We start from the raw sequence: 26254 nt of genomic DNA, 5'->3' as shown, positions 1-26254 counted from the left end.
TGAACACATTATGACAAATGTGGTGAATAGGATTCATTATAATGTCGTTGGGAATGAACAAGAAAGGGCATTTTCAGCCCGTGGACCTCATTCAAAAGTCAGACCAGCCAAGATGCCTCCTCTCCATATGAGCGCAGAAGCGCAGGTGAACCCCTCCAGATGGTATCGATCAACATATCCGCTCTCATTGAGACATATGCAATCCTGCCTTCCCTTACTGATGCTTCTCACTCATCAATCCCTCAGCACCGACGACAGGACTAATAGGCACCACATCGGCTCTGGTCTCGTCACTGAATTTCAAATCCTCGTCAAGATCTGTCACGTCCTTGACCTTAAGCCAGATAACGGGGGCCGCAATGAGAAGGGAGCCGCTCAAGAGACCCCAATTGACGGCGAACTCGGCCATGTACGAGACTAGGTTGGCGTCAAGTTGTGGCGAGATAGCACCACCGGCTGACTGGATGCCCTTGTAGAAGCCAGTAAAGTTGGCGAGCTTGCGACCATTGTTGGTCAAGGAGCCCATGAGCCTAAATATGTCAGCATGGTATCGCGAAAGGACAGCAAAGGTTTCTTACCAGTAGGTAGTCGTCTGCCAGACGGAGTCATAAGCACCGTAAAACATGTACAAGAACATGGGGCCAACGTAGCCAGAGTCGGTCCAGTCAAGCGTCTCAAAGTCTGCAGCTTTGACCGTGGCACGAGTGTACTTCTTCTGGAAATCATAACCACCGCCCCAAATGACCATGGTAAGGATGAACAGCACACCCATAGCCATCCGTGCTCGGGTCGTGCGGCGAAAGTAAGTGGTATCGAGAGCAAAACCAAAGATCCATGCGCCAATGATCTGGGAGATGTAGTACAAAACACTGTTGAGAGCACGTGTGCGAACATTGAATTTGGGTAGATTGACATCGTTGAAATGGTAAGTGTAGAACCAGTTGCTGGCAAAGAACATTGGGAAGAGGAAGATGATGTACCAATCGTGGACCAGGGATTCGTAGAGACCACGGATCTCAGTCTTCCAGGTCGGATTCTTCATGAGGATAACCCGGGAACCATCGGACCGTTCAACGAACTTGGGGTTGCAGAGAAACCCGGCCAGCACGAAACCACACGCCATCAAGATAATGAAAGCGATGTAAGTGCCGTCGCCAACTGTGCCAGCATTGGTGTTATGGATATTCTGACCGAGGGGCACCAAGCCGCCAATAACAGCTCCTAGGTTGAAGATCATCCAGAAGACAGCGATGTAGCGACCCTTCGACTTCTCCGGCGGATAGGACAACATGATGGAGCCTTGAGCGGTCCACAGCAGACCAGCGCAGACGCCCAGAAGAGCGCCGGCAAAGATCAAGAACCCCGCGTTTCCATCGTGGTTGTATGATAGGATCGAGGCGATGTAGAGACAGTATCCAAATCCTCCAATGCCCAAGGTCAGTCGAAGACCGAGTTTGTTGGCGATACTGCCTGCGAAGAAAGCGACAATGGAGAAGGTCGCGTAAACGGCAGTGTTCGCATTGTTGATATCGTGCGCATTGACTTGACCAGCAGCGCCGAGGCCATTGACCGCGTTGAACATGCCTGGGCACAAGAAGCAGACCAGCGCGACAAAGACGATCTGGAACTGCGGTGAGGCGAAGGGAGGTATGCTGACGGGACCAAGGCCCAATCTCTTGTACATCCATGCCTTTCCTCTAGGCTTGGACTCGTCGGTCATGATCTCTGGCGACGGACTCTCCGCACCATGACCTGCAGAGGTCGTGGCCATCTTTTCGTGCTCGATCTCCGACATAGTAGAGGAGAGTAGAGTGTAAAGAGAATTTGGGCACAGGCGGAGGGAGTATGAACGTGCACTGCGGCTCAGGGTTTAGAAAGCGGAGTGGCTTGCGGACTGGGGTTGCTCGGGGCAAGTTCCTAGTGGAGTCTGGCGCGATTCGTATTGAGGCCGCCCACAATCGTGGAAGTGTCGCGTGCAGTGTGGAGGATCTTGAGAAAGGAAGTTCGAGAGGGTCGCGAGGGACATAGAAGTACTTGTTCAAAGAGTGCTACTCGAGGACAGAGGTTGGTGATAGTGAAGTTGCTTGCGCTAAAGGGATGGTTACCATGAGTATCAGCAGACAACAAAGATAAAGAGATAGAATAGTGACATCGCAGCATACCGAGACAGCAACAGCAGCATTGGATAGAGGAGGGATTCGAGATAGTGGCTGACCAACTACGGACAGAAGAACCGCAACTGGTGTCCAACTGGACAAACGAGCGATACTCCGCTCTGGGGAGGGATGGTGAAGCTCCTGTGAGAGAGTGATCCCAGGATGTGCAACCTCCTCAGGCACGCGATTGGGATATCCTCATAGTGGGATTGGTTGACTGGCTATCAATATGGCTGGAAATGGAATGCCAGTCAGCCCATGGTGGAGTTGAGATAGCCCAGGGAGCGGTGGTGGCTCACAGCGAGATTGACTGACTGCATCGAGTAAACAAGCGACAGTGTGGTGCACAGGTGACTTTTGCCAGCGCAGGGCAAAGAGAACGAGGGGAGCGATGCAGGAGAGAGCACGTGACGAGTTTCCCAGCGATAACAATGTTGCATTTCTGATTTCTCCGCCTTAAGGTTACATACATACAACAACTCTCCATCACACAGTCTCATCCATCAAAAGTGCCTCCATGCTGCCCTTGCTACGTTGCATTTCTTTCCCTCCATCTGCTCGAGAACATTTTCTTGGCTTTGTTCGACCGAGGCATGCTCTTGCTAGGCTGAGGCAACCTTGGGATGACTACAGGTAACGTTTCAAGCCTCGTCAACACCAAGAGCTTCGATGCCACCGAATTGCATCGCTGTCGCGGCACAACGTGCTCCCAGCCTGCAACATCAGAGGATTAACTTTATTCGACGCTTTTGGTTGCCGTCGCCCTGTCGCACCTGTCAAGCCTTGCAGCTGAATCGCATACAAGCCACTCATCTCAAGGCTTGCTGCGCTCAATTCCGTCGGCTGCCGTTCCCCAGGTTCTCTGGACCAGTAGAATGTGCTATATCGACTCTTGAACTGGTCGATATGACGTGACACCTGCTGCCTTCCACTATCTTTTTTCCTATGGTATTCTTTATTGTTGCTCACTATTGCCCTTGTGTCTGGACCTTTCTCATTCTTGTAGGGTCACCTACGAGCAATCATTCCTTCCTTCTGCTTGGTTGTCTATTCTGACATACATCTATCTTCCTACTTTGCCCTTATCAGGATGTCGGCCCCAAACCCCCGGCTTATCAAATTCACCAATGGATATCTCCTCAAAGATGGCCAACTGGTGTCTGGTGATTTGTGGGTGTCGTCAGAGACTGGACGTATCATGAGCCCCCAGACAGCCTTTTATTCCTCTCGACGGACGGCCGACAAGATCATCGATCTGCAAGGGAAGATACTAGCTCCTGGTTTTGTCGATGTCCAAATCAACGGGTACCATAATTTCGACTTTTCCACACCTGATCCAAACTTTGCGATCAACTTTGCCGACACGAGGCGACAGATGATCAAAAGTGGTCTCACTTCTTTCGTGCCTACAGTCATCAGCACAACCCCAGATGCTTACCATTCCGTACTGCCACACCTAGGCCCGTCCGGAAGAGATCGGGAGACCAATCAAGGCTGTGAATGTTTAGGTGCCCATATCGAGGGTCCTTTTCTGTCTCCAGTTCGAAATGGTATCCATAACCAAGAGGTGTTACGCGAAGCTCATTCCTGGGCGGACGTTGAGGAGTGCTATGGTGCATCAAACCTTCAGTACGTTCGGTACATCACGGCTGCACCAGAACGTGGTGCCATGCTGTCACTGATTCCCGAATTCGTCCCTCGAGGTATAGTCTTTTCTATCGGTCATTCCAATGCCACATTCGAACAGGCACAAGACGCTGTGGGTGCCGGAGCCACAATGCTGACCCATCTCTTCAATGCCATGACGCCTTTCGGACATCGAGATCCTGGAATATTTGGGCTGTTGGGGCAATCTACCCCTTCGAGTCCAATCACAACGCCCAGGCAAAGTCGACCAGGCAGTGCATCGGCTTCACCACATGGCTCTCCGAGGTCATCAACACGGTCCACACCACGTTCCAGCCTCAGTATCAGCACATCAATCTCAGAATTAGAGGATCGGGCGCGATACAGACAACCATATTTTGGTTTGATTGCTGACGGTATTCATCTGTCGGCGCAGGCTCTAAAAATTGCTTACTCTGCCTATCCTGAAGGCGCTATCCTCGTCACGGACGCTCAGAAATTTGCTGGCTGCTCTGACGGCGCCTACGAGTGGCGTGGAGAAGATCGGTTTATCAAGGAAGGCAAAGTCCTCAAGTTGGAGAGCAATGGACGCATTGCCGGCAGCGTCGTGGATTTGATCGATTGTGTAAACAACTTCAGACGTTTTACAGGTGCCAGAACAGGCAAGGCCTTGGAGTGTGTGACGAGCACCCCTGCAAAGATGCTAGGAAAGGATATCGAGAGGAGCAAAGGCAAACTTGAAACCGGCATGGACGCTGATTTGGTCGTTCTGGAAGAGGGCTCGGACGGAGATTTGAGTGTCCAGCAAGTCTGGAAGTTTGGTATTCAAGTTGTTTGAATGGTGAAGTTTTGTACTGGAAATTGGCTTTGAAAAGTGCTTCAACTCTGGCGTTTGGGAACAGGGGCTACTGCAGATCACATATTGGCGAAACAAAGCGGTGGGGTCATTAAAGGAGTTATTCATTAGAGGACTCTCAGCCTTGTGGTTGAAGGCATGAGGTGCGACCCCGGATACAGTTAGACAGTATAGGAATGCATTATGAGAGATGAGTATGCTGTACATTAGCGTGGTGGCAATGTGAATTAGAGGATGGAGAGTCTGTTTCTGTTTTTACGGTATTATTTCTTGAGAGACGGTGTTGATACTGACCACAAGGGTATTCCGTTCGGAACAGCTGCACCGAAGCCGCCACTGCTGCCCACGAGAGAACCCGACTTCCTATTTCACCCGCAGAATCTCTATCAATCAGAACAATCCCGTTAATATTTCGCGTTCGCAGCTGTCCACTGACATGGACCCTTTCTTCCGTCAATTTGACGCATTCAATTCCATCTTCACGAGTAAATTGAGTAATATCCCTCATCACCATTTACATATGGAGGTGATCAAGATGATGAGACGTCACCAATGTGCACGTGGGGACAAGACCTGGAGAGAAACGGGTCTAGCCTCCGCCACTTTTGTTGAGGACAAGGAAATGGAAACCGGAGCTCCAGGAAAGCTCAGACTCGAGTCTATCGAGTCACCGCCACAGTTGATCGCTGAGCATCCCTTTGACCGCATTTCTTTGTCGCCACGTCTGGGTTGAAGCTTTGTCTTTCGTTGTTATATGTGCATGTCGTGAGTCTTACCCGTAGGCGAATTGAACACGAAGCGACTCGCAATCGCCAGTGCCAATCATGACGCTCAGAAAGGTCTGCACGCCTGAGTAAGCCGAATCCGCCATATCTGCTTTTGATACGAACTCGGATACTTATACTCTATCAGGGTCCTTCTAAGCGCACCAAGACGATCAGCAGCTGTCCCCAGTCCCGATGGCAAGCTCGCGCTCTACACACAGTCAACATACTCGTTCGAGACGCACACCCGCACGAACGAGATTTGCGTGCTAGACATCACCACAGGTCAATCCGTCACCATCAGCAAGGACTCCAAAGCTACCGAGCCCAAATGGACCGGCACCAATCACGAAGTGCTCTGGCTCAAGGAGTGCGAGAACGGCAACACCAGCTTCGTCATCAGCGACGCCACTCTCCCTGGCAAATTCTACACCGCCGGCACAGTTTCCGGTCCAGTCTCGAGCCTCAAGCTTTCTGTGATAGAACCAGGCAAAGTCGCATTCGCTGTTGTCGGCCAAGCCAATCCCGACGGCAGCCTTTTCAACCCCAAAGACGTGCAGAAGCAGCACAGCTCCGCGCGCCTGTATGACTCACTTTTCGTGCGCCATTGGGATACATATATCACGGACCAACGCAATAGCATTTTCACAGGATTACTCCAGAAATCAGAACCAGTCGTCACATCCCGGCCGGGTCGGTATAGTGTTCTTGGTTTCAAGAATGCCCTGCGCGGCACAAAGCTCGAATGTCCTATCCCCACGTTCGGCGGGACCGACCATTTCGACATTGGACCGACTGGATTGACTATCGTCGCGAAAGATCCGGATCTCAATCCTGCAACGCACACCAAGGCCCACTGCTACTTCCTCCCCCAGACAGATCTGATGGATCTCAGTGTGCCGAAGTTCCGGCGGATCCGAGTCCCTGGATTGAACGGCGCGGCCACATCCCCCGTCTTCTCACCGTCGGGAGAATCACTGGCGTTCCTGAAGATGGGAGTTGACGGTTATGAAAGTGACAAGAACAGGATCGTCCTCGTCCATGGCCTCGGCGATCACGATTTAGTGGCAAATGAGCTGATGCACACTATGGATGGGAAAGGTGGATGGGACCGATCCCCAACATCGCTCAAGTGGACGCTAGACGGGAAGACGCTGCTCATGGAGGCAGAGGATGTCGGTAGGGGATGCCTTTTCGCGCTGAATCTGGAATTACAAGCTCCCGGACCCTCGTGGCGGCCTCGACAACTCACGCACTCGGGGTATATTATCGATTTGGCCCCCATGGCCGCGGACTCTCATTTGTTCCTCGTCTCCAGCAATAATCTCACAGATAACAGTCTTTACACTATCGTCGATCCGACGGGACAGTCAGAGCCTGTTGTGCTCTCGTCGTTGAGTGGCGAAGGCTCGAGATTTGGTCTGTCGCCGGAACAGGTCTCGAGTCTGTGGTGGAGGGGCGGTGATGACCAGCCTGTCCACGCGTGGATGATGAGGCCAAGTTTCTTTCGCGCCGATCACAAGTACCCTCTGGCGTACTTGATTCATGGTGGGCCCCAAGGTGCATGGAACGATCAGTGGTCGACCCGCTGGAACCCGGCTGTCTTTGCGGAACAGGGGTATGTGGTCATCTGCCCGAATCCAACTGGCTCAACGGGCTACGGACAAGCGTTTACCGACGCTATTCGCAACGAGTGGGGAGGTCTGCCGTACGAAGATCTGGTCAAGGGATTGGAGTATATCGAGTCGGAGATTGATTCCGTGGATACGACGCGTGCTGTCGCATTGGGCGCTAGCTATGGCGGGTATATGATGAATTGGATGGAAGGTCACGATCTGGGCCGCAAGTTCAAAGCGCTGGTTTGTCATGATGGCGTTTTCAGCATGACTGGGCAGGTCGCGTCGGAGGAACAGTATTTCCCGGTGCACGACTTTGGTGGACCGATCTGGGAGAGGCAAGACGTCTACGACAAGTGGGATCCGAGTCGATTCACGAAGAATTGGGCTACCCCGATGTTGGTCATTCACAATGAGCTGGACTACAGATTGACCATTGCCGAGGGCTTGTCGGCGTTCAATGTGCTGCAGATGAAGAACATTGAAAGTCGATTCCTGAGTTTCCCGGACGAAAACCATTGGGTGTTGAAGCCTGAGAATAGTCTGGTCTGGCATCTCGTTGTCATCAACTGGATCAACAAGTTCGTTGGGTTGCCAAAGCTGGTTGATCGGCAGGGGAGGGATGGCTCGAATTTCTGTCGGCAAGGCGTAAGGAGAGAACAGGTTGCGCGAAAACAGAGCATGTCTCATCTGGAGCAGTAAAAAGCTATGGTTGGGAGAGGAGGAGGTAATGTATTATACGTCGAGTGTAATCGGCGCTGAATGGATGGAGGATCGCTCGCACCTCATATAATATCTCACACGTTCTTCACCGGAGCGCGCCTCCCGGAAGATGGAGCAGCTTACAAAAAATGGCGTTGCCAAATCACGATGTAGTATTACCGTGGTTGCTGAGCAGTTCTTCCCGGACAAGTTCAGCCAACACCTTCTTGTCAAGCGGCTCATCGGCCAGATCTCCCCCAGGCTTGAGCAACTCTTTCAGAACTGGTCCAGGCTTTAGTTCGCCAGACGTGGACGATCTCAGTGACTCTAGTCTTGCTCGTACGATCTTTCTCATTTCCACAGGCGTCATCAGTTGCACACTGGACGTCAGTTCGTCGAGGACAACGATCTCTTTGGCTTCTTTCTCGGCCAGGTCGTCTCTTTTCGCATCTTCGGCCTCTTTCTTTGCTTGCTCGGACGCTCCTTTGCGCTTGCGCAGCAGTGCTAGGACCTGCATATCCGTGTTGATGGGGTTCGACCCGCTGGCCGCTCGGTTGATCTCTGATATGGTGCCCCGGATGACGTTTAACCTATACGTTCTCAGCATCGTGGACGGTCGGGTAGATTCATGATTATTCACCTTGCGGTGTCTTTGGCTCGCATCGCGGACTTGAGGTCATTCTTCAGTTTGGCTAGGAGTGGTGATGCAGAAGGAGTTGTGGACGATGTAGAGCTCCATCGTAGGCCGGTGATTGCGTTCCGGTAGAGACATCGTCTGCAAACTGCTCGCTCGGCGAGAGGAAGTGATCTCATTGTGCATGCCGAAGACATGCTGGGTTGTGGGCGGATGGAGAATTTGGGAGGAGACGGGTGCGACGGGGTGGTTTCAATGTAGAAAAATATATCACGCTTTCAGTGAAACTGAGAAGAGGCTTCCCCAGGATTTTGGAGAAGGCGCGTTCCTGAAGCTAAACGCAATTCGGGCATCACCATCGCCGTTCAGCATCCAGCCTGCAATGGTGCAACCTCTACATCATGCCGTCAATTCTCTAGAGGACCCCTGGAAGATGGGTTTCTGGTTTAACTCAGCAGATGACGTGCTTCGTGCCCCCATACCATTACAAGTCTCGCACTGCCACGTTTTGAAGGCCGTTTCGCAAACGTGAAGCATGGTCAAGGCTAAAGCAGCAAATTTATTGCGTCTTATCTAATCATCTCTTGGCAGAGAACAAGGCTGGTTACGCCGCTGCAGTGGTTGGATAACTCCGCAATTATGGGCGCGTCCGAGCTGCCTCACTGAAATGCTGGTAGAAACATTTCTCTACCAAGCATAGCAACGGCGTACGCCATTTTGTATTTTGTTAAAAATCCTGCTACACCACCCTAGAGGGAAGAGTGGGTTTGTCTATCTATTTCTGCTTGTCGAGAGCGGATTTTCCTCCTAAATGTGTTTTGCAAGATAATTTCACCTCTGCGCTTGAGCGCGACATATTAGCCATGGCTGCCATGGTCCAGCAAACACCAGCGCGCCCTGTGCCTGGTGTATGGCCTCAAACGCCTGCTGCAAGACCAGCAGCCCCTCCTCCTTCTTTCCAGTCGCCTGGAACACCTTTCTCCCGACCTCCTTTCACACCCAATGCCTCTTCATTAGCCGTCACAACCACGAGTACCTCCGGACCTCCAGCTCAAAGCTCAATACGGCCACCAGAGTCCCTAGAACCACTGGAGAGGGCGGCACGAACCATCAACGAGGCATTGTCAAACGAGTCGCGGTTTCCCGACGTTGATAGCTACCTGTCACAAGGGCATTCTGCTGAATATGACATACAAGCCTCAACAACATGGGCGCCTTTCCAAAAGGCGGGCGTCTACAAGATCCCGGACGAAATCTTTGAACAATACAATAATGCGCAATTGTCTACCAGCATGGGTCTATTTGCAGAGTTGAGGCACGCGTGGGCGACGATCGACAATGCGTTATACATGTGGGATTACACTGCTGCGAAGCCCGAGCTGTTAGGCTTCGAGGGACAACCACACAGCATCTTGGCTGTCAAGCTTGCGGTACCTCGCCCTGGGGTTTTCCTGCCCAACATCACGCGCGTCATCGTCATTGCAACGACTATGGACGTCTTCCTTTTAGGCCTGGGAACCGATCCCAGCCAAGGGGCACCTGGAGGGCTGTCACTCTTTCAGACCGGCATGTCGACTTCGATCAGGGGACTTGATGTCAGTGTCATTGCAAGCTCGAGCAAGACGGGAAGGATCTTCTTTGGCGGACGGACGGAGAACGAAATCTACGAATTGACGTATCAACAAGAAGACCGATGGTTCTCAAGCCGCTGCGCTAAGATCTGCCATACAGCTGGTACCGCAAAATCACTAACATGGGCTTATAACAGCTTCACTGGAGGATCTAAAGAGTATGTGGAGCAGATGGTGATTGATGATACTCGAGATCTGCTGTATACCCTGTCTTCTGCATCCAATATCCGGGTGTTCCACATGAAGTCTGACGGAAAGTTGACGCTTCATGCGAGAAAATCTGCGCATGAAACTTATGTTAACATCGGCCATATGATGGGCACCAACGAGGCTCTCAACGAACGCGTCAAAATCGTGGCCATATCAGCTTTACCATCCTCAGAAGCCATGAGATTTCACCTTGTGGCTACCACGGCCACAGGCTACCGAATATACTTTACTGCGACGAATGCCAACAGTTGGTCGAATGCGCCTTCTGGTCTTCAGATGACCATGCAGGCCCAATTTGTGAAAGTCCCACCTATGATCGCGGGGCCAGAACAGCCGTACAGTGCGCAACAACCTATCAAAACTCTCACATTGACCAGACTGGCTGCTAGGTACTCACCTGGATATTTCTTCTGTTTTACTGTGAGAGATTCCAACTCTCCCACAGATCAGCTGTTTGTCTCGGCGCCGGACGCTGGCAAGTTGTTGAGACCTCCTGAGGCGGGTCAGCCCAGTCGAATAGCGGAATCCGCTGTCTGGCTCTCGCTGGGTAGCCGAGCAGAAGATATAGGCATGGTCGTCCCCTACTCCGCCCCACTGCAAACTCCTGTCGGCTACGGCAACGACTTAGCAGTACAATTTGACAAGCCGACCCCAGAAGTTGCCATCTTGACGAATACGGGCATACACATCATCAGACGGAGGCGACTGGTTGACATTTTTGCGGGACTCAGCAGGCAAGGGGGTGGATCTGAAGGCTTCCAGAATGAGGTCAACAACCTTATTCGAGCATATGGCAGAACGGAAACTCTTGCAACCGCTCTCGCGGTGGCCTGCGGTCAAGGCGTCGAGGTCACCAAAGACACATATACGGCAAGGGTTAATGACCCTGAAGTCCTCGAACTAGCAAGGAAGGCCTTCATCGAATATGGTGGCAAACCCAGCATCAATCAGAACTCGATCACGGACCGTTCTGTATCTCTCATTGATGCTGTCCGCCCCTCTCCTCGACATGCTGCAATCGCTCTGTATCTTTCGCGATTGTTGAGGTCAGCCTGGAAAAGTGTGATAGCATACGAGATGACAACTCCTGCAGGCTATCAGATCAATCCTGCTGTCCCCATTAACAAGCTGAGGGACGTGCAAGAAGCACTCTCCAACCTCCAACGATTTTTCAAGACAAACAAGAGCTTCATCAAAGGGCTCAGTGGCCCTGATGACTTGTCGAGCACGAGTACCAAAGACGATGAGATTGCATTGAAAGGAGAACATCGTGCTCTTCATTCATTGGTGAAGTTCACGTCAGACACCATTGAGGGCCTCTCGTTCATCCTTGTACTCTTCGATGAGAAAGTCGCTGAACTTATCCCACTGCTTCCAGAAGCCTCCAGACCTCAGATGCTCAGGTTGACATTCGAAGAGCTCTTCACCACGAGGAAGGGTTATGATCTTGCCAAGGAACTCGTCAAGGCGATTGTTAACCGCAATATCGCCAAAGGGTCCAACGTGGAGACCATTGCCGAGGCTCTGAGAAGGAAGTGCGGCAGCTTCTGCAGCTCGGATGACGTGGTCATTTTCAAGGCACAAGAGCAACTCAAGAGGGCTGCTGAGGCTGAAGGCAACGCCGAGTTATCGAGAAATCTTCTCAACGAAAGCTTGAAGCTGTTTGAACAAGTGGCCCACAGCCTCCCGATGGACTATCTGCAGTCGGCCGTTCAGCAGTATACCACTCTTCAATTCTTCGCCGGAGCCATTCAATTGGCGCTAAAGGTTGCCCATGAAAAGGACAAGGCTAACGAAGCATTGTCTTGGATGACTGATGGTCGACCAGAAGCCGACGGTCGGAAAGCAAAATTCGATCTCAGGACACAGTGCTACGACCTCATTCATTATGTTGTTGCTGCTGTGGACAGAAGTTCCGAGCAGAATCCTAGCTTCGTTGATGGGAGAGCAACATTAGTCGGCACGAGAAGAACTGAAGCTTATGACGTGATCAGCAGGTCCAAAGACGAAGCCTTTTTGACGAATTTGTATGATTGGTACATCGCGCAAGGCTGGTATGATCGACTACTGGCAACAGAGTCACCTTTCATCGCGACCTATCTTCAACGAAAATCGTCTGAAGATATCACTTATGCTGATCTGTTATGGAAGTACTATGGGCAGACAGGTCAATTTTCAGAAGCAGCCAGAATCCAGCTGCAGCTTGCCAGAAGCCCGTTCGCTCTTTCACTCGAAAAGAGAATCGAATATCTAAGCAGAGCCAAGGCAAATGCTTCGACTTACACGCCGGGTAGCAACCGGAAAGTGAAGCAACAGCTTTTGTTGGAGATCTCGGAACTCCTGGACATCGCCATAATTCAGGATGAGGTTCTTCAGCGACTGGTTAATGATCCGCGGCTGACAGGAGATCGAAAGAAAGAGGTCCTGGATCGCGTGAACGGAGTCATCCTTGATATCACCATGCTCTTTAACGATTTTGCCGATAATGCCGGTTATTATGATCTGTGCCTGTTGATTTACCAAGTCGCTGACCACCGCGATGCATCTCAAATCAAACAAACCTGGCAACAACTGTTGCAGTCTGTGCATGACAAGACAACAACAGAAGAACAGATACAACCTTTCGAAGCCATCGCCGAGCAAGTCAGAAGCCTTGGTAGCAAGCTTCGAGTGTCAGAAACAACCTTTCCTGTGCAAGCCTTGTTACCCATTCTCGAGAAGTACTCCTTCGAACAACAGAAGACGGTGGCTCCGCCTCACTGGGTCGTCGACATCTTCATTGAGCTCGAGGTGCCATATGAGCGACTGTTCGAGGTGCTTGAAACCATGTTCTTTTCTGGCGATCCTCCATTCATGGGTGCTAACAGGAAGTACATCGCCTCAGAGTTGGTATATGTTGTGGGCAAGTGGTTCCATGACTCGATGAGAGCTGGGACGGTCATCTTCGGCAGCGAAGCCGGTGCTGCTCGTGTCGAGGAGACACTCCAGGTTCTTCTACAGCAAGGAAAGGCGGCCGGTCTGGATGAGGAGACTACCCGTGTTTGTCGAGCTGTGGTCGAACAGGTCAGCCAATTGTTGGCCTGAGTTGCTTGCACGCGGGAGATCACGACAATCATATCGCCACAGGCTTCGCGTACATTGACCGAGATGATGAATTTGTATCACTATTCAACAGCGGGATGAGTTCTGATTGTGCATGAGTAGGAGGGATTTTGGAAAATCAGAACCGCAACCTCCTTTTGCACTTAAGATAGCTAAATAGTGCCAAATGCCCGTGTAGAAGTCGAAATGAAGTAAAAGGAAGACATAAGCCGTCACATTATATGTTTTCCCTTCTCGATGGATCAGAACGTGGACAGCCTGACGTTGGCGGCACCATGAAGCGTGGCTTAACTCTGTTTGTAATTTGGGTATATATACCTAGGTATTCCCCCCCACTTTCTCAACGTCCGTTCTCGACCGCACCTCCTTCCTGCCGTCCACCTCCCAGCGATATCTCGTCTACGACACGAGAGTCTTCTAAGCTATACTGGTTGTTCCTGTCTAAGATCAACGTTTCAAGGAAATCTGACGAGCATCACGTCTGGAAACTCCTGCAACAGATCCAGAAAAATAAGGTCTTCAATTTCCACTCTCGCTTTTGAAAGACATGACGACCCAACACCGCCCGCGGCCCTTGCTGGCTAGGAAGCTCGATATCGTGTACCTGGTCTTCTTCGTGATACACATTCCTGTCATGCTATGTAAGTCCGAGCTTCCCTTTTGCCGTCTTATATCTGCTTTTCATTCCTGGACGGCCGCCTGTTTTGAACCGGAGAAGCACAACGCCCACAACCTGTATTCTTCCTCCCTTGATCCTCGTTCGAATGCTATGCGTCAAAGACTGGAGAAGACTGCCCTGAAGCATGAGTACTGCAAAGTCGAGCCACAACTAACCACTGACCTGTACAGTAATCGACCTCGCCCCCTTCATACCCTACCCGCTTCGCCCACAACTCTCCCACACCCTCCGCAACTTCTATATCGAGCGGTACAATGACCGGTTCTTCTCGAGCCCACCAGCCTGGTTCACTATGTACATGTACCTTGAGGCCGCGTATCATCTACCTTTGAGCGCGTGGATGGTGTGGGCGATTCCGAACGGTCAGATCCCCAAACCCTCCGACGTTACTTGGATCCTGGGACCGGAATGAAGTCACCGTCGCTGACGCTCTTGCTAACGCTCCTACAGACCACCCCTTACTAGCACTCAACCTCCTCATCTTCGCGCTAGAAACAGCAATTACAACACTAACTTGCGTCGTCGAGGTCGCGAGCTGGGATGGGTATACTGCGGGCCAAAAAGGGGATCTGTATTCGCTCTATGTGCCTTACTTGGTTGTCGGTGAGTCAGCGATGTTACTTACAGCACGATTGGCATTGTACTGATGGCTCCAAACAGCGTGTCTGATGGGAATCGACGCCTTCTTCAGACTGAAAACGCAGATTCTCGGCGCGAAACAAGCGGCAAAAGACAAACGTGCCTGAAGCCGACGGCATGTCTTCTACATTGAAACGACGACTACAGTTGAAAGCGACGCTGGCTTTCAGGGCACCCGCGACAGGCAGGGTAATAACGTCAGGATATGATCAACCCAGAATTGTGGCTTCAATCCAAATGTGCTGTCATCTAGGCTAAGACTCTTGAATGTACGATGTGACTCCGTACGCCATGCATAAACTTGTCTTGCTCACTCTCGGTCAAGTGGCATTGCCACATCGACCCTGCCTGAGGCATTATTCTCGTCTTCTCCGTCGCGAGGGTGAATGGTATGGAACAGCACCGAATGTCACCACGATTTGCTCTCAGAACAACATGTCCACAACATTTACTCCTCTACCAGCGTCTGACCCTCCCTCAGTCCTTCGACCTTCAGCTCTTCACCCATTGCCCGGCGGTAGATATCCCGCACGTTTTCCGTGACAGTCTCGAAATGGCTCGATGCATCAAAGCTGTTGGAAATGAAGATCTGGTCATTCTGACCACTCTCCAAAGGCTGATAGAGTGGGATAGGTGGACCCATAAACTTCTCCTCGATGCGGCCCAAGCGTTCCAGGCCAGGCTGAAGTTCGAGATGATGGTTGGCGGTCGTCTCGGCAATCGTCGACACAATAGCGATATAGTATCCTTTAGGACAAACGTTGTGTGCGGAAGATACCATGGCAATGTAAATGTCGTGTTTGCGACCAACCTGGGATTGAGGAATGATAAGTTGCAGAGAGTCAGATTCGGCGGTCTTGTCGATCGGGTGGTTTAGAATGCAGATAGCCTTGAGCAGGTGTCCTACCACCTGGACTTTGTTGGGGAAATATGATGGATCGCCAAGGATCATTTTCGTCTTTGTGGTGAAGTTCATGCCCTCTCCCTCATCGCCACGTTCGCGCATCGTGGCTTTGATACCGCTGACCTTGCCACCCTCAGTCATAATCTCATCCACAGAGGTGTTGAGCATGTACGTTCCGCCATAAATGGCAGAGAGACGGGCGAAGCCTTGTGGGAGTTCACCGAGACCGTAGAGCGGATAGATGTAGGGTGATTTGCCATATCGAGCCATTGAGTTGGCATAGAGTTTGATTCTCTCGACAGTGTCCTTGGCCTGGCCGGCGGTGTTGATGTAGTCGTCGGTCGGGAAAAGGGCCATCGAGTGGCCAATGAAGTCTCGTGTTGTCACCTCTAGGCCAAACTTGTCATAGACTTCCTTCATGGTGCACTTGTTCATGTTGAGTCCTATAGCGACCTGTCAGCTTCGCGTTTGCCGCACCAAATCATAAACTACCCACCGCCGTGTGTAGACGGGTTGCTGTCTTCAAATGACCCAACCCATTCTAGAAACCTCTTCGCTCGTCTCTTTTCGAACAAGCCCATCAACGGCGAGCTTAAGGCTTCTCCAGCTGTGGAGGGGACCTTGGCCACGGTGGCCCTTGGACCTGCTCCTTGTTGTACGAAGCTGCCTGCGATCTGCTTGAATTCGAGGTATCGGGTAACATCAGTCGAGACGAGGATGTTTGTAAGTTCGCCATTGGCCATCAAGAGTTTGGGGACGAGGTCAACGTTCCAGTCGTTGACCCGGCCATATTTCTTCCACGGCTCTCCTGTGTTGTGGCCGTATTTCTTGAACAACTGCGCACAGAAGTGTTAGACCAGCCAATATCTCTTCAGAACTTTAATGCTTTTCTTACAGCCTCAATGTTCACCGACGCAGCCTCACTGAGTGTCACCGTCAGTAGCCGATTCACCACTAGGTAAGGCGTGCAATCTCGTACCCGCCATAGTGATCGTTCCGGTCGATGTGGAGGACTTTCTTGCCTTTGACCGAGAGCACTCTGTTACAGCGTCAGCATAATGGTCGTCCAGCAGTCGTTGGATCACGCTTACCCCGATAAGACGCATTCAGTCAAACCTACAGACCGGGATCAAGTCAACAAAATGGCGGGGTCGCTGATATCAGGGCGGGCATACCTGTGCCTAGCACAATAACATCGTACTCTGGTGCGATCTCATCCATTTTGTAGATGTCAAAAGGTCGAATGTATGCGTAAGAGAATAGATACAAAGGGGAAATGTGTAGTCGACGCAGCCAAGGGTCGGCGGTCAATGTTGTTGTCGCACTAGTTTATCGTGAGGCAACTGGGGAACACTCCGCCGCGCCTGCGCCTAAAGGGTGAGGTCATTCACCGCCAAGAGGCTATGTTGTCAATTCCAGCCTTGTGCAGCCTTGCCGACAGGAACCTCTACACGCGAAAATTGTCATCTTCTCAGTGATGAATGACTTGACAAGCCATTGGGGAGCGGGATTTGAAAATCGTCTTTCAAACAATCCGAATCAAGCAAGAACCGACCACGGTGGAAGACAAATTCAGTTGACGTTACTGCTCCTCTGGGTTCCTACCCAGATTGTTTGCGAAAACCTCCTTGCCAGATACCCTTTGATCCCCTACTAAGGTGAGCGAAGGCTGCCTTACGGGCATGCCTGAGCTGAGCCTCGCCGGACATCCCTTGAGCATGGTACTGAGCTACCAAAAAGGCCCAAGCTGGTCCATCCCAAGCAATCCGCTATACTTGCCTTTCAGCTGCGGGCGTGCGCCGCAGCGTCTCAAAGTGGTCTGCTTCCACGGTACCTAGCTCATTATCATGTCGCCTACGACGATGTGTCGCATCCCACAATGCTCGGGGGGCCATTGATCGACCCTGTCTTGTCAGCACTAGGGGAACTGCCGTCTTCATATATGCCGACATTGAGCAAAGTCATCCCCAAACAAGAAGCGGTGAACGAAAGACGCCGGCGACAGTGGGGGCCAAAGGCGAAACCCGAGATCTACACCACTAACGTCTGCTAAGATTCCTGTGGTATCAACTCCGGTGACCATAGGTGATGGCCTGGGCAAACGATGCATACAGTAGTGTATCTACATTTCATGGTTTGTTCACAATGTGTGGCCCACCCCTCCTATCAGATATAAGAGAGACAGGTGCACTACGAAGTGGCTATCTTCCGCATTCCCATTGTCTTGCGCCTTTCAGCTATGGCTGACCCGTCGTCCCCATCGCGCGAATTTGCAGGCGCTGTTGATGCCGAGCAAGTGTCGCATCCTCCTACCTTCGAGACCTCACCACACGAGCACCATGGCATAACACAGTCGTCCTCTGAGCAACAACGTGTACCTCTCACAAACTCGGTAACTGAAAAGGCTGGGGAGACTTCCAAATTTCTTGTTGAAGATCGTGATTATAGCTCTTATCCCCCACAAATTCGCGATGTTGCATCCACAGGCCGTACGAAAACTGGCGGCCTTGGGATTCACAGTCTCTGGAGCTCGTGGTGGCTGGAGGTATCAGGGAGTGTCTTGATCTTTCTTGTTTTCGTCGCGCTGGTCATTACTCTTAGAGAGTATCAGAATCAGCCTCAGCCAAATTGGCCATATGGCTTCTCCATCAACACACTCGTGTCGGTGTATACAACCCTGTTCAAGTTCCCACTCATGCTTATTGCATCAGAATGTAAGTACTCCCGCTTCTGCGACCGGAGGATTCTTATGCTTTGGCTTAGGTCTGGGTCAGTCAAGATGGAAATGGTTCCAGCGACAGAATCAACCTCTAAAAGATATTGCGCTTTACGAAGCTGCCCTACGAGGAGACCCGTTCGGCGTTATTCAGCTACTATGGGCGACACGTGGACGACAGCTCACGGCGATAATCGGAGCATTTATATCTCTGGCCGCACTTGTGCTTGATCCATTCAATCAAGCAGTCATCACCATCTACCCTTGCCAGATCCCCGATGCGTTTTCAATGGGCGGTGTCCCGCCAGTAAACACTTTGCAGATTCCTGAAACCCAGCCGTTGATGATGCAATATAACATGCTGGCGACTATCCTCGGTGTGGAATCATTCGAAGTCCAGCCTAGCTGCCAATCCGGAAACTGCACCTTTGACCAGGAGTATCATTCGGTCGGCTTCTGCAGCAATTGTACAGATATCAGCGACAGATTGCAGCGAAATTGCACCATCCCGGCAAACACAAAGCCACTCTTCAATGCCACGCTTCCTAGTTGTCGCTGGTTTCTGAAGCAGACGGACACCAGTGACGGCGACGGCGAAACTCCCAACTATATCGGCTACGACACTTCAATACCGTCCCAGGGTGGTGATCTTTGGAAAGTGGTGAATCATGAGGTTGCCTCGTACTCGGTGAATTATACCTTCGCTTGGATTGCGGACCCGCCTCAGGCGCTTTCATGCTCCGTCAAGCCTTGTGTCAGGTCCTATAAATCCGCTGTCATCAATGGAAGCTTTTCCGAAAGGCTAATCGGAAAGTCCCAAGTATGGCCGGATCCACCTATCGTTGCACCGTATCAATGGGATGTCATGTACTCTCGGATGCTAAATAGGGATTGTCTGCCAGCATCCGCCAAGCAAGCACTCATTCGCCAGAATATTGATATCACCCCGGAATGGATTGCTTACAACTATACCGTACTCAACGACACGCCCACTGGGCCACGAGTTCTGGAGGGCATGGCTCCTGATCCCACCATTCCTGACCAATGTTTGTATCAATACAGATCGTACGAACTGGGTGTTCAGAGTCCCATATACAACATCATCACATGGTTTCAAGCCCAATTCAAACAGCCTCTAACGGCATGGGTTTCCTATGACGGGACAAACGTAACTGGCGGCATCTCGTCCGAGATTTGGAACGGCGGCAGCAAGCCGACACCAATGTACTGGATCAATGGCCTGGAGACAAACCAGAGCACCGCCATGATAGAGTTATATGAAAACGGCAGCATCACTGGCGATGCTGTGGCCCAGATGTTCGAAAATGTCGCCACAACCATGTCCAACTTCGCACGTAGCAGCTCCAGCACACTACTCGATGGCAACGAGCTCGACCTGGATCTCACGCCGGCTCGGGCACCCGAGTTGCTGCAGAATTCATGCATCAACATCAATTGGCCCTGGTTGGCGCTGCCTGCGACGCTCATGCTGCTGAGCATACTGTTTTTGGGCCTGACAGTCGCAGAATCGGCTTTGCCGGGTTCGACGGGCATCTGGAAGTCCTCGCCGCTTGCCTGGCTCTGGCACGGTTTTGAGATGCCGCAGCCTACGGACTCCACATTGGACGACCTAAAGACGATGGAAAAGATGTCGAGTAACATGAATGTGCAGCTGCAGCGGACGGCGCTTGGCTGGAAGCTTGTGCAACGACCCTAGAACAGTGGAGGAAGGAGCGCCGAACACACCAGCTGTAACCATTGACGTTATATGACACCTCGGCGTTGCGGGATCCTCCGTGACGTGAGCTGTTCCTGGACCCAGAACATTGGATTGGTCTTGGTGGCAGCACAATTGGAGGGCGCTTGTGATCAAAGAGTCTCATCCCAATAATAACCACCTTGTAAGAAGGCCTTTTCGGGCATCATGAGAGAAAGGTACGCGCAGTGAAGGCCACTAAAGTTCAGGCAGGTGTACTTGTTCTAAAGTCGCTCTCAATTTCTCAGTACTTCGGCTGCTATTTGTCACGCCGCAGTCTCATACTACTGAAAACTTATCTCTACCAACCAAGCTTTACATCTCTTAGGGGAAGCCAATACCACCGTCAACACCAATGAGTTGTCCAGTGATGTAGCTAGCACCCGGGCTTGCAATGAACAAGATTGTCTCAGCCACCTCCCTTGCAGTCCCTTCCCGCTTGATGTGCTGATTGTTCCTCAGTCTGACGGCAATCGGAGATCCCTCCATGCTGAGATCAGTCTTGATTGGTCCTGGAGCCACAACGTTGATTGTGATGCCTTTTGGTCCCAATTCTTCCGACATTGCGATTGTCAGAGCGTTCAAAGCGCCCTTGGAAGCACCATAGACCGGCAACATCAGTGACCCAAGACGAGCGATGATGCTGGAGACGTTGATGATGCGTCCACCTTCTTTCAGGTATGGAAGAGCAGCTTGGATCAATAAGAACGGGGCACGGACGTTGACATGGAACACTGGGTCCCAATCTTCCGCGCCAACTGACTTGATCCCTTCGGCGTTGAGAACTGCTGTGCCCGCGTTGTTGACGATGATGTCGATAGTTTGAGTGTTGAATGCTTTCAAGGTAGCATCAACAAGCACCTTTCCAAAGTCGATCGAGCTGGCATCCGCCTGGATAGCAACGGCTTGGACACCCAGGCTACGAAGCTTGGTGACAACCTCTTCTGCAGGAGCCGCAGAGCTGTTATAGTGAATTGCAAGCTGCTACACTGTTAGCTACAAAAACCGACACCATGAGAACGCAGAAGCGTACGTTGGCACCCTGCTCGGCGAGGGCAATTGCAGACTGTGCGCCAATGCCATTGAGCTTTCCGGCACCAGTCACAATGGCAACCTTGCCTTTGAGATATTGTTGAGCCATTGGTTCGGACTGTATTGCTGGGGAATTTGTTGCTGGTGAGTTATGCTTCGTGGTAGGATGGGAAGACTTTTTGTGGAAGATACTTGTTATCTTGTGCATGTGTTTTGCTCACTGAGTTGTTTGTGCGAGAACCAAGTGAAGCAGTGGTTCTTGCACGGTCTTTATATGCTGCGAGTTTGCCAACGACTCTGAACGAGAACTCTCGAGAGATCCATAGCTGACAAACGTCGCAACGGCGGAGACTTGCCTGTCATACATGGCGTTCTGAAGCTGTAAAGCTGTAGAGGTCGGCTAATGACCAGTCAAGAAGAATGGCTATGTGACATCGTACGGCTTGCTGCTGCATGGAGCAGCGCCCAGAGAGGAAAGGAGTTAAAGATTCCATAATCTGCCTCACAAGCCGCCGACACGGAGCGGAGCGGGGCGGAGGCTCAGTTGTCGCCGGCCTCCGCAGATTGACAGAGGGATTATCTAACATTGCCGATCATCCAACGCCGTCATACCCAATACTACCTACCTAGGTAGGTATTGGGTGTCCATATCTTTCCACAGTTCTTTCAACCGAATGCGATTGACAATTGCAGCGCCATGTGAACTCACTTACCTGTTCACATGCGCGACTTCGAAAGGCGATGCCATGACAAACCATGTTACGGCGTGCGGTTGTCAAGAATGCTGACACATGACATGGCCCGCTCAATGCAATGACCTGGCGACTCTATTGAACGGTATCATCAGTTCCACGGTTGCATGAGAAAGCTATAAAGATGTCGGAAAGGTAGGTACCAAATGTGAGTTCTGCAGAAAATCAGCACAACAGTATCGAGGCTGAGTACCGTCGTCCCAAAATCCAAAAACCATTCCCCAATTCGTAAGGCACTTCCACCATGCCTTCCGTCCTACTTCTTGGAGCAACCGGCCTTGTCGGAGCCCATCTTGCAGCCGACATCAAAAGGTCCCGCCCCGACTGGCCCTTGACGGCATTCTACCGTAACCAAAGCGCAGATGAATACTTTTCTAGAGTTTACGTCGACCGCATTGTCCACGGGTCATTCTCGGACACAGATCTTGTGAAATCATTGAGCAAAGAGCACGACATAGTCATCAACGCCGCGTCCTCTTTCGATGCCGACTTGATCAACCTGATCATATCCGGCATGGAGGAGAGACCGTCGACGTCCCCTAAAGGCACATTGATCCACCTCAGCGGAACGGGCAACTTCATCGACTACGGGACGACAGGGAACTTCAACCCCGAGAGTAAAGTCTGGAATGTTCGTCTCCCTCCAATTCTCACGGCAGAGAAGATCATTTGCTGATCTGTGGTGACAGGACGACAACGAAGAAGACATCAAGCTGATCAACAAGGACATGTTCAACGGTGCAACCGACGTTCCGTAAGCTGCATCCGCATTCTTCGACGCGTAGGGTTTGGACGTCATCTGACTTCTACGTCTAGTGTCCTCGAAGCAGGCCAACGAGGCAAAATCGCCACGTACATCATTTGTCTTGCCGTGACGTCCGGGCAGAGCGCGTTCGGTCCAACGGCCCAACTGGGTGTAGGATACAATATCTTCGTTGGCTTGGCCAAGGGGCTGGGATTCGTGCCCTATGTGGGAGATGGGACTGGTGTCGTGAGCACTGTACGTTGACGACGAATCATGGTGTGTACGAAATGCTGACACGATCTGTTCCACAGGTCCATGTCCAGGATGCGGTGCCTTTCATCACCAAGATCGTCGGCGTTGCCGGGACGCAAGAGCCCCAGGGTAGTGCTTACTCGCGATACTACATCGTTCACGGAGAAAGACTTGCATGGAAGGACTTCAGCGGGGCATTGGCCAAGGTATTGTATACCAAAGGGCTTGTCTCGTCGCCGGAGCCGAAGAAGATTTCGATGGATGAAGCTGGGGTCGGTGAAGTCAAGCATCTGATTGCTGCCAATATGTTGGTTAAAGGTGACCACGCGGCGAGGATGGGATTTAAGCCTGTACAGCCATCGATGTTGGTCTCGATGCAGAAGGATATTGGGGAGCATGTCTTCTAGATGTGCGTATGGCTTCCCCAAGTGCATAGACATTTGTCCTTAGCATATACAAGCATATACACGCTTTTGCAGTAGTATACAATTACAGATTTCTGCTAGCAATCCCGTTGCGCCAGCATGCAAGGTCCCCGACAGGGCGACCGGCACATGCCCATATACAATGACCTAGGACCGCGATATCTGGATTTCTTGTAGGCGATCGTTGTCGACAGGTGCGGCCGGGTCAACAGGTTCCAAGTGCTCCTCCTCCGACGCTGCTGGACTCGGGAAGATGTCCCTCAGATACTTTTGGCTGATCAATCGATAGGCTTGGTCGCGAGAGAGATGTCGATCGGCCAGTACTTCCCGGATCTTCTTCATGGTACCTTGAACCTGCAAGTTTATCATAGTCAGTACAGTGTTCGACGACGGCACAGCTCAAGTCCCTCCTGGTTGAGAAAAGTGTGATTTCAGATAAAACGTTTCGGGAAGATCTCATGTCCAGAAGGCTTAAGCGTGCCCTCTAGCACTCATTTCGGCGAGTGAAAAAAGGATTGATTCATCTCTGTAACGAGAATGACCGAGGAGAAAGCGACAGGAAACTTACCACTGTGAGTCTGTCCTCGTGCTCTTGTCCACCGTAACCTGCTCTTACGCGCAATCGCTCTTTCTCCCGGGTCATGACTCGGTTCTGTTCTTTCACACACACCCAGTACAACCTGTGTAGATCATCGAAGGATTTTATGGATAGTTCCTGATAAGTCCAAGCCCGGCCTGAATGTGTGTTAGAGACCGTGATGTGAATGGTTCTTTTCAGATGCGAACGTACCATGGCTTGACTCTTCTTCGGGTGGGAGTATTGGTCTTTTGTCCTTGCTAAAGAAACCCCATAGCCCATGGTCCTCTGAGCCTTGGTACTCCGGAGAGGTGCCTCTGTGGTCCCTTGCGACAGGGACGGGAAGAGGGTATTGCCATAGGCCCTGTGTTACTCTGGGACCAGTTCGTCGGATGGCGGAGACACCTCTCTGCTTGTTCGCATCCTTTCGCGGCCGTTGCGCAAGGGACTGTGGTCTGTTCTCCTCTTTCTTCGGCTTGCTAGCGTAGGATCTGGAGAATGAAATTGTCGCTGCAACGGTGGTAGGTCTCGCAAAAGCTGGGGCGAGAAAGACGGGGACCGTCGCCTGCCGACATGGCACGAAGCTCAGGACTGAGGAAGCCATGTTGATATCCGGGGATCGAACGGAGATTTTATAGCTGTCAGGAACCAATGCGACTGGGATTCTGAGGTTGTGACTCAATGCGACTTGGCTGCAGGATGTGACTCATGCGATCGATGACTGACTCGACTTGTAGAGAGTATCTCAATCTCAATGTCCGAATACGAAAACCGCGCCAAGTCTTTGCGGAGAAATCAATGATCTTGATGTCGGCGCACCTTCCATGTTGAGACTTCGATGTAAATTTGGAGTAACCCAATTAGGAAGCGTAAACACATCGTCGCCATTCAGATTGACATAATCAGCGACAACTTCTCAATCGCAATCAATAGTCATTCTGCGCGTCGCATAGTCCCGTACAGCAGGGGCGCTGCATCTCGACACCATGAAGATCATCGAACTTATCATCGATGGGTAGGTTGTTGCCCAATCTCACGCGTTCGAGACTAACCGCAATCACAGCTTCAAGTCCTATAGCCAGAGGACGGTGATTTCAGGTTGGGACCAGAGCTTCAACGCTGTTACTGGTCTCAATGGATCCGGAAAATCCAACATTCTCGATTCAATATGTTTCGTCCTCGGTATAACCAATATGTCGACCGTACGAGCGCAAAACCTCCAAGACCTCATCTACAAACGCGGTCAAGCCGGTGTCACGAAAGCGAGCGTGACGATTGTCTTCGACAACAGCGACAAGACCACGAGTCCCATCGGCTTTGAAGAGTATGGACAAATAAGTGTTACCCGACAAATCGTCATGGGAGGGACAAGCAAATATCTCATCAACGGACACCGCGCACAACAGACGACTGTGCAGAATCTCTTCCAGAGTGTTGGACTGAACATCAACAACCCGAACTTTATCATCATGCAAGGTCGCATCACCAAAGTGCTGAACATGAAGGCAGCAGAGATCCTCGCCATGATTGAAGAGGCGGCCGGTACGCGCATGTTCGAGGACCGCAAAGAGAAGGCACAAAAAACCATGGCCAAAAAGGAGATGAAGGTCGTTGAGATTGAAGGATTGCTAAAAGAAGAGATTGAGCCCAAGCTTGACAAACTACGCGGCGAGAAAAGAGCCTGGCTGGATTACCAGAAGACACAGAGTGAGCTGGAACGTCTGACACGAGTTGTGGTTGCGGCAGATTACGTGCGATCAGGGGAGAAGATGAAGACGGCGACCGAAGAACACGAAGCCAAGAGAGCAAAAGTTCAGCACCTGGAAGAGAATTCTGTCAAGCTCAAGCGCGAGATCGAAAATCTGGATGAAGACGCTCAAAAGGTTCGGGCAGTCCGCGAAAAGGAAATGCGCAAAGGTGGACGCTTCCAAGCACTGGAAGGCCGGGTAAAAGAGCTCAGCCACGAACTCGTCCGACTTTCCACGGTACTGGATCTGAAACAGTCCAGTGTTGCAGAAGAGGAGCAGAGGAAGAAGGACGTGGCTAAGAATGTCAAAAGCCTTGAAAAACAGGTCGTCGACAAGAAGACCAGCCTTGCAAAGCTTCAATCACAATGGGACAGCGCCAAAGCTGAACTTGATGCACAGAATGCAGAGGTGGAAAAGAAGGAAGAGCTTTTTTCAACACTTCAAACTGGAGTAGCATCAAGGGAAGGACAGGAAAGTGGCTACCAGGGACAATTACAAGAAGCACGAAGTCGTCTGACTACCGCGGGCACCGAGCAAGAACAAGCGAAGCTGAAGATCTCCCATCTTGAAAAGCGCATCAAGGAGGATGAGCCACGAGCAAAGAAAGCCCGGGAGCAGAATGGGGATCTTCTAAGTGGACTAGAAGTCCTGCGGAAACAGGCAAAGAAGCTTGAGAGTGACCTGCAAAAGATGGGCTTCGAACCTGGAAGGGAAGAAAGCATGCGGCAGCGA

General features: G+C 51.4%; 11 protein-coding genes across 11 annotated transcripts; 6 read left to right on the top strand and 5 right to left on the bottom strand.

Annotated features, from left to right (window-relative positions):
* Positions 1 to 125: 125 nt before the first annotated feature.
* On the bottom strand, positions 126 to 2038 carry EDD37DRAFT_280579 (major facilitator superfamily domain-containing protein). Its single transcript, XM_062811057.1, has 2 exons — positions 579 to 2038; positions 126 to 530 (listed from the first exon to the last, which is right to left on the bottom strand). The coding sequence occupies exons 1-2, from the start codon at positions 1793 to 1795 to the stop codon at positions 215 to 217; spliced, it is 1533 nt and encodes a 510-aa protein (XP_062673765.1). The 5' UTR covers positions 1796 to 2038; the 3' UTR covers positions 126 to 214.
* Positions 2039 to 2951: 913 nt separating this feature from the next.
* Positions 2952 to 4720, top strand: EDD37DRAFT_280600 (N-acetylglucosamine-6-phosphate deacetylase). The gene has a single exon (XM_062811058.1). It carries the CDS (start codon positions 3247 to 3249, stop codon positions 4618 to 4620), a length of 1374 nt encoding a protein of 457 aa, XP_062673764.1. The 5' UTR covers positions 2952 to 3246; the 3' UTR covers positions 4621 to 4720.
* Positions 4721 to 5307: 587 nt separating this feature from the next.
* EDD37DRAFT_280643 (dipeptidyl aminopeptidase) lies at positions 5308 to 7802 on the top strand. Its single transcript, XM_062811059.1, has 2 exons — positions 5308 to 5491; positions 5551 to 7802. Exons 1-2 carry the CDS (start codon positions 5463 to 5465, stop codon positions 7718 to 7720), a joined length of 2199 nt encoding a protein of 732 aa, XP_062673763.1. The 5' UTR covers positions 5308 to 5462; the 3' UTR covers positions 7721 to 7802.
* On the bottom strand, positions 7802 to 8652 carry EDD37DRAFT_280712 (uncharacterized protein). Its single transcript, XM_062811060.1, has 2 exons — positions 8361 to 8652; positions 7802 to 8310 (listed from the first exon to the last, which is right to left on the bottom strand). The coding sequence occupies exons 1-2, from the start codon at positions 8549 to 8551 to the stop codon at positions 7884 to 7886; spliced, it is 618 nt and encodes a 205-aa protein (XP_062673762.1). The 5' UTR covers positions 8552 to 8652; the 3' UTR covers positions 7802 to 7883.
* A 345-nt stretch (positions 8653 to 8997) lies between these two features.
* EDD37DRAFT_623611 (Non-repetitive/WGA-negative nucleoporin C-terminal-domain-containing protein) lies at positions 8998 to 13514 on the top strand. Its single transcript, XM_062816115.1, has one exon. The coding sequence runs from the start codon at positions 9218 to 9220 to the stop codon at positions 13277 to 13279; it is 4062 nt and encodes a 1353-aa protein (XP_062673761.1). The 5' UTR covers positions 8998 to 9217; the 3' UTR covers positions 13280 to 13514.
* Positions 13515 to 13657: 143 nt separating this feature from the next.
* Positions 13658 to 14802, top strand: EDD37DRAFT_280562 (transmembrane protein 6/97). Its single transcript, XM_062811056.1, has 4 exons — positions 13658 to 13938; positions 14147 to 14338; positions 14427 to 14579; positions 14637 to 14802. Exons 1-4 carry the CDS (start codon positions 13845 to 13847, stop codon positions 14720 to 14722), a joined length of 525 nt encoding a protein of 174 aa, XP_062673760.1. The 5' UTR covers positions 13658 to 13844; the 3' UTR covers positions 14723 to 14802.
* On the bottom strand, positions 14761 to 16835 carry EDD37DRAFT_280490 (GDP dissociation inhibitor). The gene is made up of 6 exons (XM_062811055.1): positions 16695 to 16835; positions 16611 to 16635; positions 16499 to 16558; positions 16415 to 16442; positions 16016 to 16355; positions 14761 to 15962 (listed from the first exon to the last, which is right to left on the bottom strand). The coding sequence occupies exons 1-6, from the start codon at positions 16738 to 16740 to the stop codon at positions 15064 to 15066; spliced, it is 1398 nt and encodes a 465-aa protein (XP_062673759.1). The 5' UTR covers positions 16741 to 16835; the 3' UTR covers positions 14761 to 15063.
* Positions 16836 to 17615: 780 nt separating this feature from the next.
* EDD37DRAFT_280458 (uncharacterized protein) lies at positions 17616 to 20262 on the top strand. Its single transcript, XM_062811054.1, has 2 exons — positions 17616 to 18233; positions 18283 to 20262. The coding sequence occupies exons 1-2, from the start codon at positions 17759 to 17761 to the stop codon at positions 19950 to 19952; spliced, it is 2145 nt and encodes a 714-aa protein (XP_062673758.1). The 5' UTR covers positions 17616 to 17758; the 3' UTR covers positions 19953 to 20262.
* On the bottom strand, positions 20134 to 21355 carry EDD37DRAFT_280443 (uncharacterized protein). The gene is made up of 3 exons (XM_062811053.1): positions 21245 to 21355; positions 21025 to 21141; positions 20134 to 20972 (listed from the first exon to the last, which is right to left on the bottom strand). Exons 2-3 carry the CDS (start codon positions 21130 to 21132, stop codon positions 20316 to 20318), a joined length of 765 nt encoding a protein of 254 aa, XP_062673757.1. The 5' UTR covers positions 21133 to 21141; positions 21245 to 21355; the 3' UTR covers positions 20134 to 20315.
* A 664-nt stretch (positions 21356 to 22019) lies between these two features.
* Positions 22020 to 23179, top strand: EDD37DRAFT_647528 (uncharacterized protein; the record flags this gene model as incomplete). Its single annotated transcript, XM_062817892.1, has 4 exons — positions 22020 to 22406; positions 22465 to 22529; positions 22592 to 22775; positions 22832 to 23179. 4 exons carry the CDS (start codon positions 22020 to 22022, stop codon positions 23177 to 23179), a joined length of 984 nt encoding a protein of 327 aa, XP_062673756.1.
* Positions 23180 to 23261: 82 nt separating this feature from the next.
* EDD37DRAFT_280416 (mitochondrial 39-S ribosomal protein L47 (MRP-L47)-domain-containing protein) lies at positions 23262 to 24538 on the bottom strand. Its single transcript, XM_062811052.1, has 3 exons — positions 23988 to 24538; positions 23766 to 23932; positions 23262 to 23551 (listed from the first exon to the last, which is right to left on the bottom strand). The coding sequence occupies exons 1-3, from the start codon at positions 24376 to 24378 to the stop codon at positions 23345 to 23347; spliced, it is 765 nt and encodes a 254-aa protein (XP_062673755.1). The 5' UTR covers positions 24379 to 24538; the 3' UTR covers positions 23262 to 23344.
* Positions 24539 to 26254: the final 1716 nt, after the last annotated feature.

The sequence above is a fragment of the Exophiala viscosa genome (assembly GCF_022695815.1).
Source record: "Exophiala viscosa unplaced genomic scaffold EDD37scaffold_2, whole genome shotgun sequence".
Taxonomy (NCBI): domain Eukaryota; kingdom Fungi; phylum Ascomycota; class Eurotiomycetes; order Chaetothyriales; family Herpotrichiellaceae; genus Exophiala; species Exophiala viscosa.
This window is presented reverse-complemented; position numbering and strand designations above follow the sequence as displayed.

Coding starts and splice junctions, on each gene's coding strand:
- EDD37DRAFT_280579 (XM_062811057.1), bottom strand. CDS start 1,795: ATGTCGGAGATCGAGCACGAAAAGATGGCCACGACCTCTGCAGGTCAT. Junction 531..578: donor TGGCAGACGACTACCTACTG/GTAAGAAACCTT, acceptor TGACATATTTAG/GCTCATGGGCTCCTTGACCA.
- EDD37DRAFT_280600 (XM_062811058.1), top strand. CDS start 3,247: ATGTCGGCCCCAAACCCCCGGCTTATCAAATTCACCAATGGATATCTC.
- EDD37DRAFT_280643 (XM_062811059.1), top strand. CDS start 5,463: ATGACGCTCAGAAAGGTCTGCACGCCTGA. Junction 5,492..5,550: donor AGAAAGGTCTGCACGCCTGA/GTAAGCCGAATC, acceptor ATACTCTATCAG/GGTCCTTCTAAGCGCACCAA.
- EDD37DRAFT_280712 (XM_062811060.1), bottom strand. CDS start 8,551: ATGTCTTCGGCATGCACAATGAGATCACTTCCTCTCGCCGAGCGAGCA. Junction 8,311..8,360: donor CGAGCCAAAGACACCGCAAG/GTGAATAATCAT, acceptor GAGAACGTATAG/GTTAAACGTCATCCGGGGCA.
- EDD37DRAFT_623611 (XM_062816115.1), top strand. CDS start 9,218: ATGGCTGCCATGGTCCAGCAAACACCAGCGCGCCCTGTGCCTGGTGTA.
- EDD37DRAFT_280562 (XM_062811056.1), top strand. CDS start 13,845: ATGACGACCCAACACCGCCCGCGGCCCTTGCTGGCTAGGAAGCTCGAT. Junction 14,339..14,426: donor GGTGTGGGCGATTCCGAACG/GTCAGATCCCCA, acceptor ACGCTCCTACAG/ACCACCCCTTACTAGCACTC. Junction 14,580..14,636: donor TGTGCCTTACTTGGTTGTCG/GTGAGTCAGCGA, acceptor GGCTCCAAACAG/CGTGTCTGATGGGAATCGAC.
- EDD37DRAFT_280490 (XM_062811055.1), bottom strand. CDS start 16,740: ATGGATGAGATCGCACCAGAGTACGATGTTATTGTGCTAGGCACAG. Junction 16,443..16,498: donor CGGAACGATCACTATGGCGG/GTACGAGATTGC, acceptor GGTGACACTCAG/TGAGGCTGCGTCGGTGAACA. Junction 16,356..16,414: donor CGTCGGTGAACATTGAGGCT/GTAAGAAAAGCA, acceptor TTCTGTGCGCAG/TTGTTCAAGAAATACGGCCA.
- EDD37DRAFT_280458 (XM_062811054.1), top strand. CDS start 17,759: ATGGCTGACCCGTCGTCCCCATCGCGCGAATTTGCAGGCGCTGTTGAT. Junction 18,234..18,282: donor CATGCTTATTGCATCAGAAT/GTAAGTACTCCC, acceptor GCTTTGGCTTAG/GTCTGGGTCAGTCAAGATGG.
- EDD37DRAFT_280443 (XM_062811053.1), bottom strand. CDS start 21,132: ATGGCTCAACAATATCTCAAAGGCAAGGTTGCCATTGTGACTGGTGCC. Junction 20,973..21,024: donor TCGCCGAGCAGGGTGCCAAC/GTACGCTTCTGC, acceptor ACAGTGTAGCAG/CTTGCAATTCACTATAACAG.
- EDD37DRAFT_280416 (XM_062811052.1), bottom strand. CDS start 24,378: ATGGCTTCCTCAGTCCTGAGCTTCGTGCCATGTCGGCAGGCGACGGTC. Junction 23,933..23,987: donor CGAAGAAGAGTCAAGCCATG/GTACGTTCGCAT, acceptor ACACACATTCAG/GCCGGGCTTGGACTTATCAG. Junction 23,552..23,765: donor ACGAGGACAGACTCACAGTG/GTAAGTTTCCTG, acceptor ATAAACTTGCAG/GTTCAAGGTACCATGAAGAA.